Here is a 17,088-nt window from a genome sequence, read left to right as displayed (position 1 = left end):
AATTATATATTTCTAAAATTTTATTATTTTTCATAGGCTTTAATTAATGCAGAATTTTTATTCTATATTTAATATAAAATTTAGATTTTTAATATTCCTCTCTAGATGTTTAGCATGTTTTAAATTGCGAATTCATTGAATTCCAGCAAAATAAATTATTATAAATACATTGAGTACAAAATTTAATTTCTATCAAAATTATAATTAACAATAAAATTAAAATACTTTTAATAAAAAATCTTATCACACAATCTTTTCTAATATTTCTAAATCTTTACATTTTAAATATTATATTTTAAGATTTTCAAGAATTTCTAGATATATTTAAAATCTTAAATTCGTTCATCATATGTCTTCTTTTTTAATTTTCACTTCTTTTAAGTATTCAGGTCTTTAAGCGCTTTTGAATTCTCCCGAATTAAATAAAGATCTATCATGCGATACTAAAATAATCTGATATTCACTAATGTGCGAAAATGCAATCACACATTTACGCTCTTAGCATCTTTACTCGAGGTCGTCCTCAATACCTTCTCATTTATAAAACGAAAATCGAACGCGTACGAGTGCTCGTCGAAAATAGTCACATTCGTCGTCGATTGATTATTCACGTGGATGTTACACGCGACGCCGCTTACGACTCCATGAATGACAGTCAGCGAAATTCCATATTATCTGCTTTATTAGTTTACTTGGGCTGTTAACCCATCGTTGGGCAAATCCAGTTAATTATATTATATTATTTATCATTATTCTCGATCGACTTACAAGACGGACGATTATGGAAGAAAGAAAGAGGTCTTTGAATTTGCGTTATCATTCGCGAATTAGATCTACGCTAGCGACATGTTCGTATAAATAAAATCGTCTAATGTCTACGAAAAGACCAAACGCTATACTTACTCATTATGATAAATCATATATAATTAATAAATGACATATTTATATATATAGAAGTCCGAAAATTATATTAATAATTCTAAATAAATTACAATACAAAATGTATAAATAAATTGAATATAATATAAATTTATTTGTTTCTCTGTCTAAATGTAAAGATATATTTATAAAATATTTAAAAAAGCAAATGTAATACAATCCTCGAAATTTAAATTTGAACATCCGCGTTTTCATATTAAAATAGTTCTAATTTAATTTAATTTTAATTTAATTTTAATCGCGATTGTTTAATCCAATGATAATCAACTTACTTTAATTTAATGTTAATTGCGACTGATTAATCCAATGACAATTTACAAATTATATTTATTTATAAGATATATATGTATATATAATCAATTATATGACAAATAATTATTTATTTGATTCAACTTAACACACACTTAATATTTACAATAAATTTAAACAATCATTAAAAAAACAGTGCATGCTCCTCCCGACCATGTAATACAGGGTGTCCGCTGCACAAGCGAAGGAATTCAGAAAACAAAGTTCGTCTTTCGCGCTTATCACGCGGCGCGTCGCCACGAGGATCGATAACGAAGCCAGTATTTATTCTGGAGACTAAGTCCAAAGGGGCCCGGCATGCCGCGATAAAGCTCGGAAGTTAGTATCTTTTATCTCTGGCAAGAGAGAGGCGCGCTCGCGAGAACCCCTTCGACTTTCCCCTTTCCATTCCGCCGACTGCTTTCCACTTTTCGTGCCTCTAATTAAGCCGCGGTCGCACCGAGAGAAGTACAAGCCGGAAATAGAAAATTAGAGCGCGCCGATGGTGCCGCGCTGTGCGAGATTTGAGCCTCATTGATAATCCCGAACATCCCCCTCCCCCCTCCCTCCACTGCCTTTCCAGAGGATAAAAATTCGCCAGAGATACTACAGTGTAAAATTCAATATCCCAGAACTATATATATGTTCATAATTATTATGACTGAGTAAAAAAAGGAGTGTATAATATAAATTTTTCATATTATTTTTAAAATTCGATAAAAAATTAAGATAAAGGTCATGCGTGAAATTTTTTCAATTTTTCAAAGACTACAACAAGTTCCTATTTTCTAGTTTACGCGATATAAAACTGGTTACAATACATTGTAATATATATATAAATTTGTAATATCGTGTTTCCTAGAATTTATAATATCGCGTTTCCTAGAATTTTTTATAAGCTACACATATAATATATGAGAACCAGAATATAAAATATTATTTTTTACTTGTGCGATTTTTTATTTTGTCATACTTTTCAATATTACATTCTATCTTCATATATTTTTATAATTATTACACATTTCGTTTTGTAGATATATTATTCTTCTCTTGGCATATTCTCTTGTTAAAAAAAAAAAAAATCATGATATTTTAACACTTAATTTATGATTATACTTGTTTCATGATTTTTCATAATTTTATATTTCATAATTTTATACTTAAGAACCAAGACTCTCAACTCGATAATACTTGAACAATCATAATTATGTCGCCGGTCAAACATCTCTCTATCGTGTTCCTGTCTATCGGGATGAAAGTTTGTTGCAGTTTCCTTTCGTCTTGCTTTCAATTTCCCCGACTTTTCCCAATTTCCAACAACTCCAACTGCTTGTTGTCATCATCACGAGACAATGTTATATATCCTTTTCAATAAACGTTCCTTTCGATATCGTGAATGTCAATCGCGACTGCTGTAATTTTGCATGGATCTTGGTGTAACTTATAGCCCCATATAACTTTGATACTTCGCGTGAAAAATAAAGCTTGTAAATGCGAGCAGCATCGCATCCCCCTTTTTCAGGTCGAGTTGCATCCCGCGAGAAGGATGTAATTCGAAATTGCGAGTAACATACGTGTCTCTCGCTTCATTGCTAATGGACACAATTAGTCGCAAGAATCTTAAACGTTTTGCACTATTTTCTCGACGATGTCTGACGAAAGTTTCCCTCGAATTTTGTATTCACCTCGAGCAAAATTTTTTTATTCACGTGACGTAACTTTCTTTTCTACAACGACTACTCTGGGGAAGAATTTTCCTTCGTTTTGCTCATAAACTTTCTTTAATAACCAAGTTCCATTAAGTAATTAATTTGCCTCACATTTTATATTTCTTTCACATGTATATGTCATACAAGTAAATATAATTAATATAATTTTTAGCCTCTTGTAAAAAAAGTTTTTAATTTTTCAAATTAATTTTTAATAAAAATCTAAAGATTCTCTTCTACATTAAAATATATATGTTAATTAATATAATTCACAAAAGTGGGAATATATAATAATTTTAATGCTGAGATATTTTCTATTAATTTCACAAAATATAAATTTCGTTTTCGCAATGACTTTCGCGACGTGCAGATATGACGTCTGTCTAATAACTGGAGTGACATTCAACGTTCCATTGCAACTGACTTTATTGAACCGACATATTTAACGTTCATAATGACTGGGATGCCGACGACCGCAACGATTGCTAACCGCGGAAATGGCGCTGTCAGTGTCACGTGCCACGCGGCAATTGCCATTACACGTAAACTATCCCGGCTATACGAATTTCTCTCTTTAATCATTTTTTCCAGCCGATTCTCATTTTCATCTCGATTACTTGCTAGATTATTAAAACAGTTGCGCGTATATTATTTGTAGCTCATATATGTATTTACATATTGCTTTGAATATTTCCATCGCAAGTCTCTCTCCCTAATACATTTTTTGAATCCCAAAATAAATTGAATTATTTCGAATTCATGTAATATTTCGAAATTGATGTTTTTGTAGTGTAGACTACGAATAATATACGCATAGTTCTTATAATGATCTATCAAATATAGTAAAAAAATGAGAAATATATATTTATATATTTATTAATAATGGAATGTTTTTTAAGACATACTATGATATAACAGAAAAAGCGCAACAGTTTTAGCGAACTATTTTATCACGTCCGTCTGCGTGGGAGGAGGTGGGGAAAGGGACGAGGAGGCGACGCGGGGGTTGTATATAATATCGGTTATCATTTTTATCTCGTAAGAGAACGGTTTGTCGGCGATACTAAAGTACATACGCGCGCCAATTTCTCAGAAAAGTGCAGCTGTACAATGTGACATATTCTCACATTTATGCGAATGTTATCGTTCATCCGTCTTTGCGTCTATCGCAAAAATTTGCACGGGCAATTTGATAGATTAAACAGTGACGCGATACAATGGAGATACGCCGTCGTTTATTATCATTATCCCGTTTAGCTCTCCTCAGCTTCCACGTCTCCGTATAATAGATCGGAACTTAATGTTATTATTAACTTACGCAATTAACTTGTACAAGCTTGAGAGAGAGTTCTTGCGTTATGTTAATCTTATATCAGTTTACTAGTGTCCTGGAAGATAAATGTTTATTCCTTATTATCCTGGCTTGATGTCTTTAATATGTATAATTAAATTTTTCCTTTAATATAATATAATAATGAAAAATCTAGTCGAAATGATACGACGGTAATTACGTGAATTTGACATTGCCGTTAATTTGCGCGTAATAATAAATGTCAAGATTCTTAAAAGATTCTCAAAATTTTTCTTAAATTTTCAATTTTTTTCCTAATGTATGTTTTTACATTGCGGTTAGATAGCGCAGTTTAGGATTAATAATAAAGGAGAGCTATTTCTCGATAAAGGGTCGAGACATTTTCCACGCCACCCTACATCCTTAATCATTCACATGATTAGGTCTCGATCGCGCAATCTTCAACGCCTTGCTCTTTCCTCAACGGTAATGGTCGAATTCATAATTCAATCAGAATTCCAATGAGATAAACCAAAGGAGTAAAGTTGTGAAACGAAAAAGCCGGAACGAGGTTTTATTCCCCGTACGAGAAAATAGGGAAAAAAAAAATTATATAAATTATAATTTGTTGAAAAAAGATATAACCGCCAAAATATACAACAAATAAAATCATGCAAACATTTGTTTAAATATATTACATATAATTGTATTTGTATTTTTAAATTATGTACACGCATAGACATAAATTATACGTATACATAAATTACAATTCTACATTTAAAAGTTTCTTACATTTCTGATTTCTCAGCTAAAAAGACGTGAGTTAATGGCAAACCATAACGCAATGTTCTCTCTCTCTCTCTCTCTCTCTTTCTTTCTTTAAAACAAGTGTTGCCACGATAACGGACAGTTGTTTCAATATGAAATACGTACATATGTTTTAAATTAAATATTAAATAATCAGCAAAATATCATTAAACGTCCCAATAGACACGGGAGAGGTTGACTTTTTTTTTACCGTACTCGGTGCCGCAAAAAAATTCCGCAATCGAACGGAAAGGTAGGTAAAACAGCGGAAATCGACACGCGGTCGCCGATTAGGGCGATCGAGTGGAATTCTCAAGTAGCGAGTAATCGGAAATACCTGAGCTGCGTCGCTGAAATTCAGTCCAAGATTGCAGTGGCTCTCCCTCCCCTCCCTCCCGCTCCCTCATTAGCGCTGATTCAGCGTAATAGCGAGTAGTAGCTGCCGGATTTGCGCCAGACTGACCCGAATGAATTTATCAATGGAAATCTAGCGAGACGAGAGGATGTCGCGGATGTTATTTTCATCCCCCTCTCGCGTTCAAAAATTTTCATCCGGCCATCTAATTCCGAATTATGACTTTAAGGGAGGAGGATTTCAAATTTGAGCCTATTTAATTTTAATGAGTCTATTTAAAGTTTAATTAATTACTTGAGAGATATAATTCCTTGAGTGTCTATAATCCTTATCCCTTTCGAGTGATCTTGCTGACACACCAAATACGTCATTGAATATTAATTTTCAGTTAATTTCTTCGAGGAATTTAATTGACATTTAATATTGGACATTAAAAAAAAAAAATCTCCGTTAGTATAAAAGTCTCAAATTGACTGGGGAGGGGAGAGGAGAACTTCTGTTATTCCTAATATAATCAAAATTAATCAACGAATTTATGTGAAATAGATAAGATAGTGAAGAGCCGCATGTGTTTGGCGTCGTTTTTTTAATTTTGAAGAAATACTCGCGATTCGCCAAATAAAAAGTGGCGTTTCCCCGAAAATATACGCATGATTGCGAAACGATGTGCGATTAACTGATGCGCCGCTTTCACCCGGGCGAGCATTATTGGATCAGGACCACTTCTTAACGTCCTACTTCGCCAAGCATTATATTGCAATACTTGCATTCCATTGCAGTTGCGACCGCCGAAATATCAACTGCAGTTGCAAGAAAGCGCATCGCACTTTGTGCGCGATAAATAAATTAATTTCGCAAGAAATTTTGCAAATTTAAATATAGGAAAAAAAATATATATAAATAAAGATTATAAATTTAACCAAGAAAATAATCGCACGTGAGAGAAATTATTCGGAAAATTAAATTCTGAAGAATTACGTAAGATTATGATTTAAAGATTGTTAGAAAATACTTGTGTAAAAGAAAATTATTACAAGAGCTCGCAATATTTAAAGTAAATCGAATTACCAATTATTTTATCGCGAAAAATAGAAATCACAAAATTATGCGGATATTCTTAGACTTTTTCAAAAGATTGTTTGGGGATGAACGAGTTAAAAGATCGCGACAAATGAATGACAGTCGCGCGATCGTTAATTAAGCACGATGCCCCCCTCCGTCCCCCGGTGCTCGTTCAGCACTTTTGACCCCTGTGTAATTTCACGTTTAATATCTCACGGACGAAACGTCTGTCCATTTTTACCGGTCGGTTGTTTCCTCATCCGACGCCTTGACGGCGTGTCCTCGGGCGATCTTTCTGCGGAAAAAAAAAGGGCGGAAAATTCTGTATGTCACCGGAACTTCGCCTAGGACTTAGGAAATGGCTTTCATCTTCAATGGCTTCCTGCCTGCAAAGGGACAAAGAAGAAAGAAAGCTCTATTGCCCCTCCCCTCTTCACTTTTGTTCACGACGTACTCGAGACGCACGCAAGTACAGCTGGATTAGAAAATGCAAAGGAAGAGAAGGAAAACGCGCGACTTACAATATTAATATACGTGCTAAATGCGTTGCTCGAGCGAAGGATTCATTCGCGATTACGAGCGTCAAGCGAACGGCGAGATAAGTAGTTCGACATTTTTTATCAACGATGAAAGATGAAGATTGATGAATGCAGACGCGATGGGATTTATACGAAAATGGAGTAAAAGCTTCCGAGAAAATTAATTCGGAAATGTCATGTAACTATCTTTTATAAAATGCGCTGCCAATATTACTTTATTAGAAATATTATATGGAAAAAATTATTATAATACCATATAATTGTAATATAAAACCGAATAAATTTATAGCAAAATCGTAACCATTTTTCACATTTTTAATCGTTGTTTAACGATTTCCGGTACATTTTCTTTTTTTTCTATAACAGATATTGTCATTATGTAAATTATATACATTAATAACAATGAATATTATATTTTATTATAATAATGTCAAACATGCGTCTTTTAAAATATTAAAATTTTAATAATGTAAAATATGAGAAAAAAAATTATATTGTATAAAAATATATTGCATTAAACAATTTTTTATCTACAAGAACATAAAAATTTTTACGTTTCTTATATTTTTATGTTACTTTACTAGGAAATTTATGTACGATTGTATTTGCTTCTTCAGTTTGTCTAATCCTAATGATTTTTTTTCCCCAATTCTTTTATTTTTTCTTTTTTTTTTTGGTCGGATACCCTCGTGTATAGAACATAGAAACGCATGTATAGAATGTCCCAAAATCAACGGGTGTCCTTTTCATTTTTCCGGTATTTTTCTTTTCTCGACAAGGACTGCACTTGTAATTTTCAATAAATCATTGCAAACAAGAGATTCAGATATATTTCAAAAGAAACAGGCGACAAAATCATATTCTCAAATGAATTATGTTATAAAATTTTGTTTTCTTAAGCTTAAATATAAAAATATATTCGACATTAAGAATTTTCATATGAATAATTCGCGCCAGAAACATATAGCGATAAAAAAAGGACACTCGGTGTTTTCGCGTCACCCGATATATACGGCGCGTACGTGCGTACAACGGCGTCTGGCCGGGGCTACGCACACACATATGCCCGTGTCCCTACGTTCATTCATTCAAACACACATCGACCTCGTTGTACGGCATAGATAGAACGAGGGGAAGGGGAGCGAGAGGGCGACGCGACAACGCGCTGTCTGAAAGGAGGGGGAGGGAGCCGAGAGTCGGAAAGATTAGCGAGGGGAGCAAGGAGACAGGGGGATCTCGATCGAGAAAGAGAGGAACCCAGCGAGAGAAAGAGGGGATCCTGCATTGCACCGATTCTCTCCCCGTTATTTTTCTCGACTGGATATGCAAAACGTCGTCGGTTTTTTCGCGAACGGATTTATAGACGAGTGGCTTGTATAGTAGCACAAATATTTCACGAAGCTGTATCGATCATTTGATGACCGATGACCCGGACGCATAAAATACTCAATGGTATCATTGTATTATAACGCGGTTAATCCTTTTTGTTTTGTCTCTGTCATTACCATTTTTATTGTTGTTATTATTTGTATATTGATTAATTATTAGGACATTAATAAACATAATAAATATAATCATTTGCATTGACAATAATATATAATTTGGTCATTAATGCACTTTATTGCTTCTCATTTGTTTTCTGTTCAAATCGGCCCTCCTCTCCTATACATACACAATATATTATATACAATTTTCAATTCAATATATCCATGCGCCCGCTTTTCTTGTGTATGTTGTATGAATATCCATTTAAAATCGCAAAATGTATTATATGAAATTTAAACGTATTACGCGAAAACGATACTCATAAAATCTCATCGCATTTCGATGATAAAAACGACTCAAATCCAAACGTGGCAGTAGATTTAATATCCTATTTCTGAAATTGTTAGACTCTATATACATCGAATTTACACATAAAATTTTTTTCATTTTATATATATTTTTGAAATAAATTCTTCCACTTTTTTATTTTTTATTTCAAATCTGAGAAAATGCAAAAAGTACAATATTTTTATCTTCTATTATAAAATCTATATTTATACATGTATAAGATAAAAAAGATTAAATCAATCAAATTTAATTTAATTTTCACAAATTAAATTTTCTTAATTATCTGCTAAAAAATGCACGTATAATTTTCTTAAAATCTTTATCAAATCTTAATATATTTTTTATATTAAAAATTATCTACTTTTTGTTATATACATAATGTCATTTTTATATTTACTTAAATTTTTTATCATTATTCTGTTTTATTCCTTTCTTTTATTTACTGCTGCATTTAATTTTTGTACTCCTTTTTTTCTTCGAGACTATAAGACACCTCGTGCATCTAACAACAATTAAGTAATCGCATAGATAAGATCATTGTGTAAATTTTTTTAAGTGCATCGATGCACGCGTCGCAGTCACGTTCGTCCCATTTTCAGACAACGAAAGAGAAAGCAAGAACGAAAGAAAGAGAGAGAGAGAGAGAGAGAGAAAGAAAAGATCTGAAAAAGCGGGAGCAGCTTTTCAACAATGCGACGCGGAATGGAAAACGAGGTTGCGGACGGAGTTCTCATTCCCTCGTGATACCATCGCGAATACTCTTGCTCTTTCTCTTCTCCTGCTCCTCCCCCTCCCCTCCACGAGACCTCTTCTCCCCGTGGTATTCTTCGTCACCCTTTACTCTCGTACTTCCTGCGCGCGCGTATGCTTACGATGCACTCCGGTCCCTTTTCCCAGCTTTTCCCTCGCAAGAGAACGCCGCTCGCTCGTATCAGCGAGGTAAAGCTTCACGCGAAGATATTGCAAGGAAAAAGACCTCTCCTCTTCCCCATGTATGCTCAATATATTTTTCATTAAATAAATATGAATTTCTTTTTTATTGAAAACGTTAAAAGGCAGCTTAAGTTTACAATAGATCTTCGTAAGGTTGAGAATGGGATTATAAAATCTCATACATTAATTTTTGAATTCACATATGGTTGGAGATGTTGAGACTTTCGTAAGAAAGAAAATCTTATTTTTTTAGTTTAATTTTAGATGTGGGATTTGATTCAATAATCTTTTATTTGAAGACAAACATCAGAGAGTTTGCTGAAACGACAAGCTTAAAATATATATACGAAGAAAGTAAGACTTCGCGTAAAATCGTAAGAAAATCTTATTATTAAAGTTTCTCCCTATTTTTTTCAGTTGCTTTTTTACAAGAATAATGTTAAACAAAATAAATCTTGTTAACGGGCGTACACATCAAAAGCTTTCAATTTTTTTATTTTTCCAAATTTACATTTCAAAAGGAATCGAGAAATGTCAAAACTCGAACTAACATTTAGACATTTGGGTTGTATCAATGTTAAGATTTAAATACCGAATAGGAAATTGGCGTCAATTTTACATTAAAGGGAAGATATATCGAAACCGTACAACGCCCCCCTCAACGTGGGTAGACGTCGACGTCGACGCCGCGACGCTGCTGTCGAGGAACGCGATGAGAATGAGAGAAAAAGAGAGAGAGAGAGAGAAGAGAGAGAACCGGACTTCGACAGTACCAGCATCGATCGCGAGATAGTTCCTGGAACGTGCAATTGATTGATGGTACCCTTCGTGCATGCCGTGCGAACTCAATCGCGCCAGGAAGAAATCCTGGATGAAAAACCTCTTTCCGACATTTTTCCTGCGCAAAGAAGCGATTCTACCGATAATTATAAGCGAATGGATCCATTCGGAATCTGACGGAATCGCACAAAAATTTTCCGGGATAAATCTATATGCTACTAAATCTTCTGGGACAATAATTCTTTTTCCGAAATATTAGCAAAATAATAATTAATTCTGAAAATTAATTAATTATTGGGCCGAAACATTTGTGTATCTATTCTTTCCGATTATATATATATATATATATATATTACGAATATTTATGTACATATAACAGCATTTAGGATCTAACTGATTCTTCTCCCGATAAGTTATTAATTTGTCTCGATTCTCTCTCTTTCTCTCTCTCTCTCTCTCTCTCTCTCTCAATTGTGCATCGATTAATTTTGCAAATTTAATTTTGCCAGCGATGATAATAGAAAGTAAAGAGAAACATTTATTCCATTCGCGCAACATCTACATCCGGAAAAATATTTACCTGCGTTTGCATACTCTCAACGCACTGACATTTTCATGCGCAATGATAAAGAATCGCATGTAAAAATAATGTAAATGCTGCGGTCATTTTTCGGTTGCATTTTCAACGCGATGCTTTTTCGCAGGCATCATAATTGGCACGAAAATTAATGGAAAAGAGCGAACAATCGTGAAACGCGACCGAGAATTTTCGAATTGCATCCCCTTTTCTCGAGTCACCCGCACTTACCTGTGTAACAGACAGTTCGAAACGGAACAGATTGCTCTTATCAAGCTCTCGCGTGTTACATCGATCACCGATATAATGCGTGTCGATATATTTTTTTTCTTTTCCGAGCTTCGATTCGACTAGTCTGTCCGATTGAGAAGAACCGAGATTTTCCCGTATTTTTCTGTGCAATTCTGGAACAATCCCAACCCGTTACACGTCTTTCGCGCTGCCAATTAATCCACGTGCATTTCGTCCTAATGAAAAGTTGATAAGAGAAAAGAAAAAAAGATCTAGAAATAGTGTAGCCTTTACAACTTATCTATCAATAGTGTGCTTTACAAGTTTTAAAAGCAAAAATTTTAAGAGCAAAGTTCTAAATGACAAGATATTATTTTTTAACACACACATAAATTAAAAATTTCTCGACAAAAAAAAAAGTAGCTTATATTTAAATTATTATTCATAAATTTAATATATATTTCAGTGAAAATATTATAATTAAAATAATGCCTTTATTTTTTAGTAGAACGGAGAGGATGGAGGGGAGGGAGAAAGTTGACGAGAGAAAAATTTAAAAAGAAAATTACCATAACGTCCTTATTTTCTTCACAGTCTATAGTCTATGTATCTAGCACAGAAGATAGACACCCCGTACTGTCATCGATCAATCGAGGGATACAGGATATACTCCAAGGAAAATTTTTATTAAAGATATCTGTTCTCTCAATGCATAAAACCTAGTGTTAAGAAATGCAATAAATATTATGAGATAGTGAAATGTTCTCTCATTCATCAGCTTTAAATCAAATATAAGATTTAATTTTTATTATTTTTTTTTTATTTTAAGAGAGCTATAAGATTTATAAAATATATTATTTAAAGAAAGATGTTTGTCTTTAAAAAAAAGTCAATTTTAATTTTTTTTTAATTTTAATTTTTTTTTTTCGTTAACGACGTTGTCACGAGAATTTAACGATTACATAAAGAAAAAATCGCACGAAGAAAGACGTTGAGAGAATGATTACAATGGTATACATATATCTGGCCTTCCTTGGACATTTAAGATTTTTCGCTGTCGACAGCCGCGAGATAAAGACGCAAGTACGCGAGTTTACATGCGGACTATTTCGCAAATGAGATCTAAGTATATAAGAAGTCGGGGGATAAATTATATGACGATCTTTCGTGAATATTGCATATCCTTTCGCCCTTCTTCGCTCCCTTTATCATCATGTGTAATTACGCAATTGTATTTACATACGTGCGTCCTGCGGTCATTATCGCCCCGGCGAGATCTTTATTTTGCATTCGAGCATTCATTTTCGCGAACTCGTTAAGACACAATCGGCCATGGCACAAAAGCCGGAGAAATACGAATTTCTAATGTATATCGTAACGCGTGCGACTTAATTGTTGTTGGTTGCAATGAGAAAAAAAAAATATAACAAAAGAGCGAAAGCGCTTCTGTCTATGAGACAAACCCGGGAAAAATGCAAAGTGACCTAGAATTACCGAGTGGTCTTTCGTTATTTCTACAGAATACAAAAATTTTAACATAAGTATCATATATAAATATATGATACTTTGGAAATATATATTAAATAAAATTTCAAAAAAATCTTGAGAGCAAAATAAAGATAATTTTAACTTTCTTTTTATTTTTTTTTTTTCGCAAATTGAAGATTTTTTGAAAACATATAATTTTAATGCCATAAATTTTCATGAAAAATTTTCCGGAACACGAGTTAATAAAAATTTAATTAAAAATCCTCAATCATCGAAATGGCAATGTGATGTGAAATTTTCGTGAAAAGATCGGTAGAAAAAAATTCTTATCGTTTCGAAAGACCACATGAGCATCAAAATAATCTCGTTTGCCAAAAAACGCGCGATGTAAAAATTTTCGTTTCTAAAAAAAAAAAAAAAAAAAAAAACACTAATATGTAGGTATATACCGGATATACCATTACGATATAAATCTGTCCGAAGGAGCACTCTCGTTGCCCTCATTTTTAATTGCAGTTACGCGCAGAATCATTAATCGCATGTAAATCGTCGAGAAACGAAATAAAAACTCAAATCTAAATCCGGAGCGGATTCTGTTGAGTCGAATAAAAATCGATAGTCCAAAGTAGGTTATTAGATATGATTTAAAAAATTTTTCGATTCTCGAAACGAACTGTCAAATACGAATATTCTTAATTTTAGAAATGAATTATTAAAATGCAGTACAATAAATTGCCGCGATTCGTCGGATTGTCGGATAAAATGAAAAAAATAGATTAAATTTCATAAAAACTATTGAAAAAACAAGAATCGTTAAACACTAGCGTGAACATTATTATTCAAATCCAATTATCGGATGTAATAAAAACATTTAAAAAAGATTGTCGTGATGAAAACGCGATGAAAACGCGATGAAAATTATTAATACAGGTAGCTGTCTTCCCCGTTTTTTCAAAAAATCTATATATATATATTTTTAACACATACATTTCTATATTATTTCTTTAATATTATATACGGCTGCCAAATCTCGCATAAATAATTTTAATAAATTATATGCAAACTAAAATATTAATCTCTCTTATATTTATATTTGAAGGAATGTATTTATCTCATTAAATGACTAATGCGCGAGAATTAATAATTTTAAATGCGAGCATAATGATAGCTTTAAATTACTAATCTCAAGTAAATATTTGATATAATTAAACTGTTTTACGAAGCAAAGACTGCGATGTTGCAAAAGATGTACATTATAAATGAGATCATCTCTCTGTATAATTTATTCATGTAATTAATATCTTTTCAGATGTAATGCAATTTTTGCATTACAGTTACAGTTTTATGTGGTTACCGAACCGCGTCGATTAGCGACGATTTTTCTTCCCATTTTTCTCTCCCCCCTCCCTTACCTCGGGAAAGCGGGGATTTAAACGAGGATTGTCTATTCTGTTCTTGCTCCTCGCGTGTCCCTTTCCGTTTCCGCTTCCGGTATATCTGCGAGCGATTGTTAATATACCGAGCCATTTTATCAATTCACGGGAATTGTCATCGCCCGCTTCGACTGCGTTTGTATGCGCTTTTATAATCCCTACATATATCCTGTGATCTCTCGCTGTAACGATGAAATGAATCTTTAAGCATTATACGCTCGCACGAGTATTGACCCGCGAAAATTATAGTATTTGCACAGTAATTTGCAAAATTATTAGTAATAACAAAGTAAATCGCGAAATTAATACTTATAAAATATATAATAAATTAAAATATAAATATACATCTATATAACCCATAAAATTGATCTCAGGATTATTTTTTATCTACAATTTAAAATAATATAAATTACTATACTAATACATTAATAAAAGAGAATAAGCCAAATTATGTATCATGAAATTATCATGTTTATCATAAAGTCATAAATATGATTTGGTTTAATTACTCGAAAAATTTGCGAAATTGCAACCATCTCGCAAACTAACTTTCGAGATACCGTATGTTTATAAATTAATGCATTATAATCGCAAATTGTACACCTGCTCATATACATTTGCCCCAACGATAACCGGCATTGTTATTTTTTCACCGATATAGCGAGCGATGTTCATTTTCGCTGCCAGCAATCAAGTGCTCTCATTAATAAAGCATTTGGGGCATAAATTAATTATCGTTTCTCTATGTGCTCCCTATGCTGCTTCTCACTCCATTTTGCCGTTTCTATTGCCTCTGCCCGCGGAATACGATTTTATTCGTCCTCTCCCCGCGCCCACTCGCTCGATTATCTCTGCAAATCGATTGCTCCATTTACGTTTTCAAAATCGATAGTGTCTCCCGATGCCGTTCTATCATTCTGATTATTTTCTCGATCCCTTTTTCTATCCAGCAATCGAATTATCTCGAGCAAAACGATTCCCAAAACGACCTTTTTCTCTCAATGAACGCTAATTTTCGTAGCCAGTCTGGAAAATCCGCGGTAAATCGAGAAGCGTGATAAAGAAGCGGCCGGGCGAGAAATTAATTGAGTTCGGAATGGACGCACGAACGTGTTAAGTGGCAAATTAAAAGGATTTCTCTGCCGACGAGAGAAATATATTATTATACGAGAGATACGTCAATAACTAATTAAGGATTATAGCACTCAAATCAATTTAAAGCTTTGCGCGGAAAACAAATAAAGAATTACGATAAATGGATAAAGGAAGAATTACAACTGACCAATACTTTTAATCTATTTAATGTGATATTAAAAACTTAGTGTAAAAAAAGTGGCTTGTCGATTTTGAATTTAAAAATCAATCTATGTAGCAAATATTATAAGCCTGTCTCTTGATATGACGTTTATTGATAACGAGACGCGTCGAACTTATGATTCATTAAATTGATTAAAGACTTAAACACTGATAAGAGATTGGGACTCATGTATAAATAGATATAATAGATAAAAAAATAGAGAATCTTTTTTAACGTTTTTTTTTTCTAAGAAAATTATGTTATTAGATAAGTTAATAGATAAGATTTAATTTTCTCTTGGGTTGAAATTTTTAATTTCCTGCTTTCAGAAAACATCATCCACTGCTCGGGAGCAAGAGACACAAATCGGCTGGTATGTCAAATAATCAGCTGGTTGACTCCTGTCTGTAAGTGTCTTTCTCTATGTTATGTAAATCAATCGCGACAAATTTTTCACGTACTTCCTCGATAAAAGATTAACGTTATCATATATCATATCTCATCTCGTAGTGTTCTTAGATTTCCGATCCATAAAAGCACTCGTCGATCGCAATAATCGTCTTCACAACTATCATATTTTTCGAATTTTCAAAAAATTCGGATACTTTCATGCTCTCTCTCTCTCTCTCTAAATTTCTTGGATAATTTATTCCCTATTTTACTGTGAATTTCGCGTAATTCGCAGAGTATTTTCCACAGTAAACTCCAATTTCACTCTTTGACGACTTTGACGTTAACTTTCCTTTGCGATAATTCAGACATAATTACGAAGTTGCTTAACATGGGAGATTAAAAAGCTTTTGACGCAATAAGCTTCGGGACTACAGATAGAAAATAAAGCCTCATGGATTGTTCTTGAATTTGCAGTAAAACTTTAACGGAATCTTAATTCGAAATACTCCCTTAACGGAAATGTTTAATGCTGAAAATTGAAAAGGTTTCGATTGCGATGACGTGTCTGGCGAAAAAGACAGTTACAATGACATTAGATTTGCAAGTGGCGGTAAAAACGAATCAGCTTTGTTAATTGTGCGACTAATCAACATTAGGCTGGTGAATCGCCGGATCGAGCAGAGACAGGAGCACAACATAACTCGCACTGAGATCACGCAGAGGTGACTAACATACATTAATCACGCGGTTACTCACGCTGAAACTGATACGTACGATTAATTTTATCAGATTAATTATTATAAAATAAATTTTCACAAATTGATTTGCCCCGCGTAAATGTAAATTATAATTTACACACATGTATCACGTACAAATAATTTTATTAAATTAATTCTCATATAATAAAAATTTTCAATTTGATGATAATGAAATTATTACTATATTATCACTCATAATCATTTCGCGACATGCAATAATGCGATTTTATCGCGTGCGCAAATTGTTACGGACAACGCGTTCTAAATTGCGGTCCTAATTAGTACTAATTGATCCAACATTGTCGTGTAATTTCTAATAACTCGCTAAGACGTAACGTGACGCTTTCAGAGTGAGTAACTTCGCCATCATCATCG

General features: G+C 33.3%; 2 protein-coding genes across 5 annotated transcripts in view; one reads left to right on the top strand and one right to left on the bottom strand.

Moving 5' to 3' along the window:
- Nucleotides 1-17,088, bottom strand: part of LOC126856544 (proteasome subunit beta type-7) — a 53,718-nt gene that overhangs the window by 7,721 nt on the left and 28,909 nt on the right. The window lies entirely within an intron of this gene.
- LOC126856536 (catenin delta-2) overlaps nucleotides 1-17,088 on the top strand; it is a 33,264-nt gene that overhangs the window by 2,123 nt on the left and 14,053 nt on the right. For 2 of the 3 annotated variants that reach the window (XM_050605116.1, XM_050605117.1), the window contains exon 3: nucleotides 15,892-15,969. In XM_050605116.1, coding sequence (XP_050461073.1) covers nucleotides 15,938-15,969 — 32 coding nt within the window. In that variant the 5' untranslated portion in view covers nucleotides 15,892-15,937. The remainder of the gene's footprint in view (nucleotides 1-15,891; nucleotides 15,970-17,088) is intronic. The other variant, XM_050605118.1, reaches the window with a different exon arrangement.

The sequence above is a fragment of the Cataglyphis hispanica genome, chromosome 19 (assembly GCF_021464435.1).
Source record: "Cataglyphis hispanica isolate Lineage 1 chromosome 19, ULB_Chis1_1.0, whole genome shotgun sequence".
NCBI lineage: Eukaryota > Metazoa > Arthropoda > Insecta > Hymenoptera > Formicidae > Cataglyphis > Cataglyphis hispanica.
Note: the sequence above shows the minus strand (reverse complement) of the source record. Positions and strands in the feature narration are given on the sequence as shown.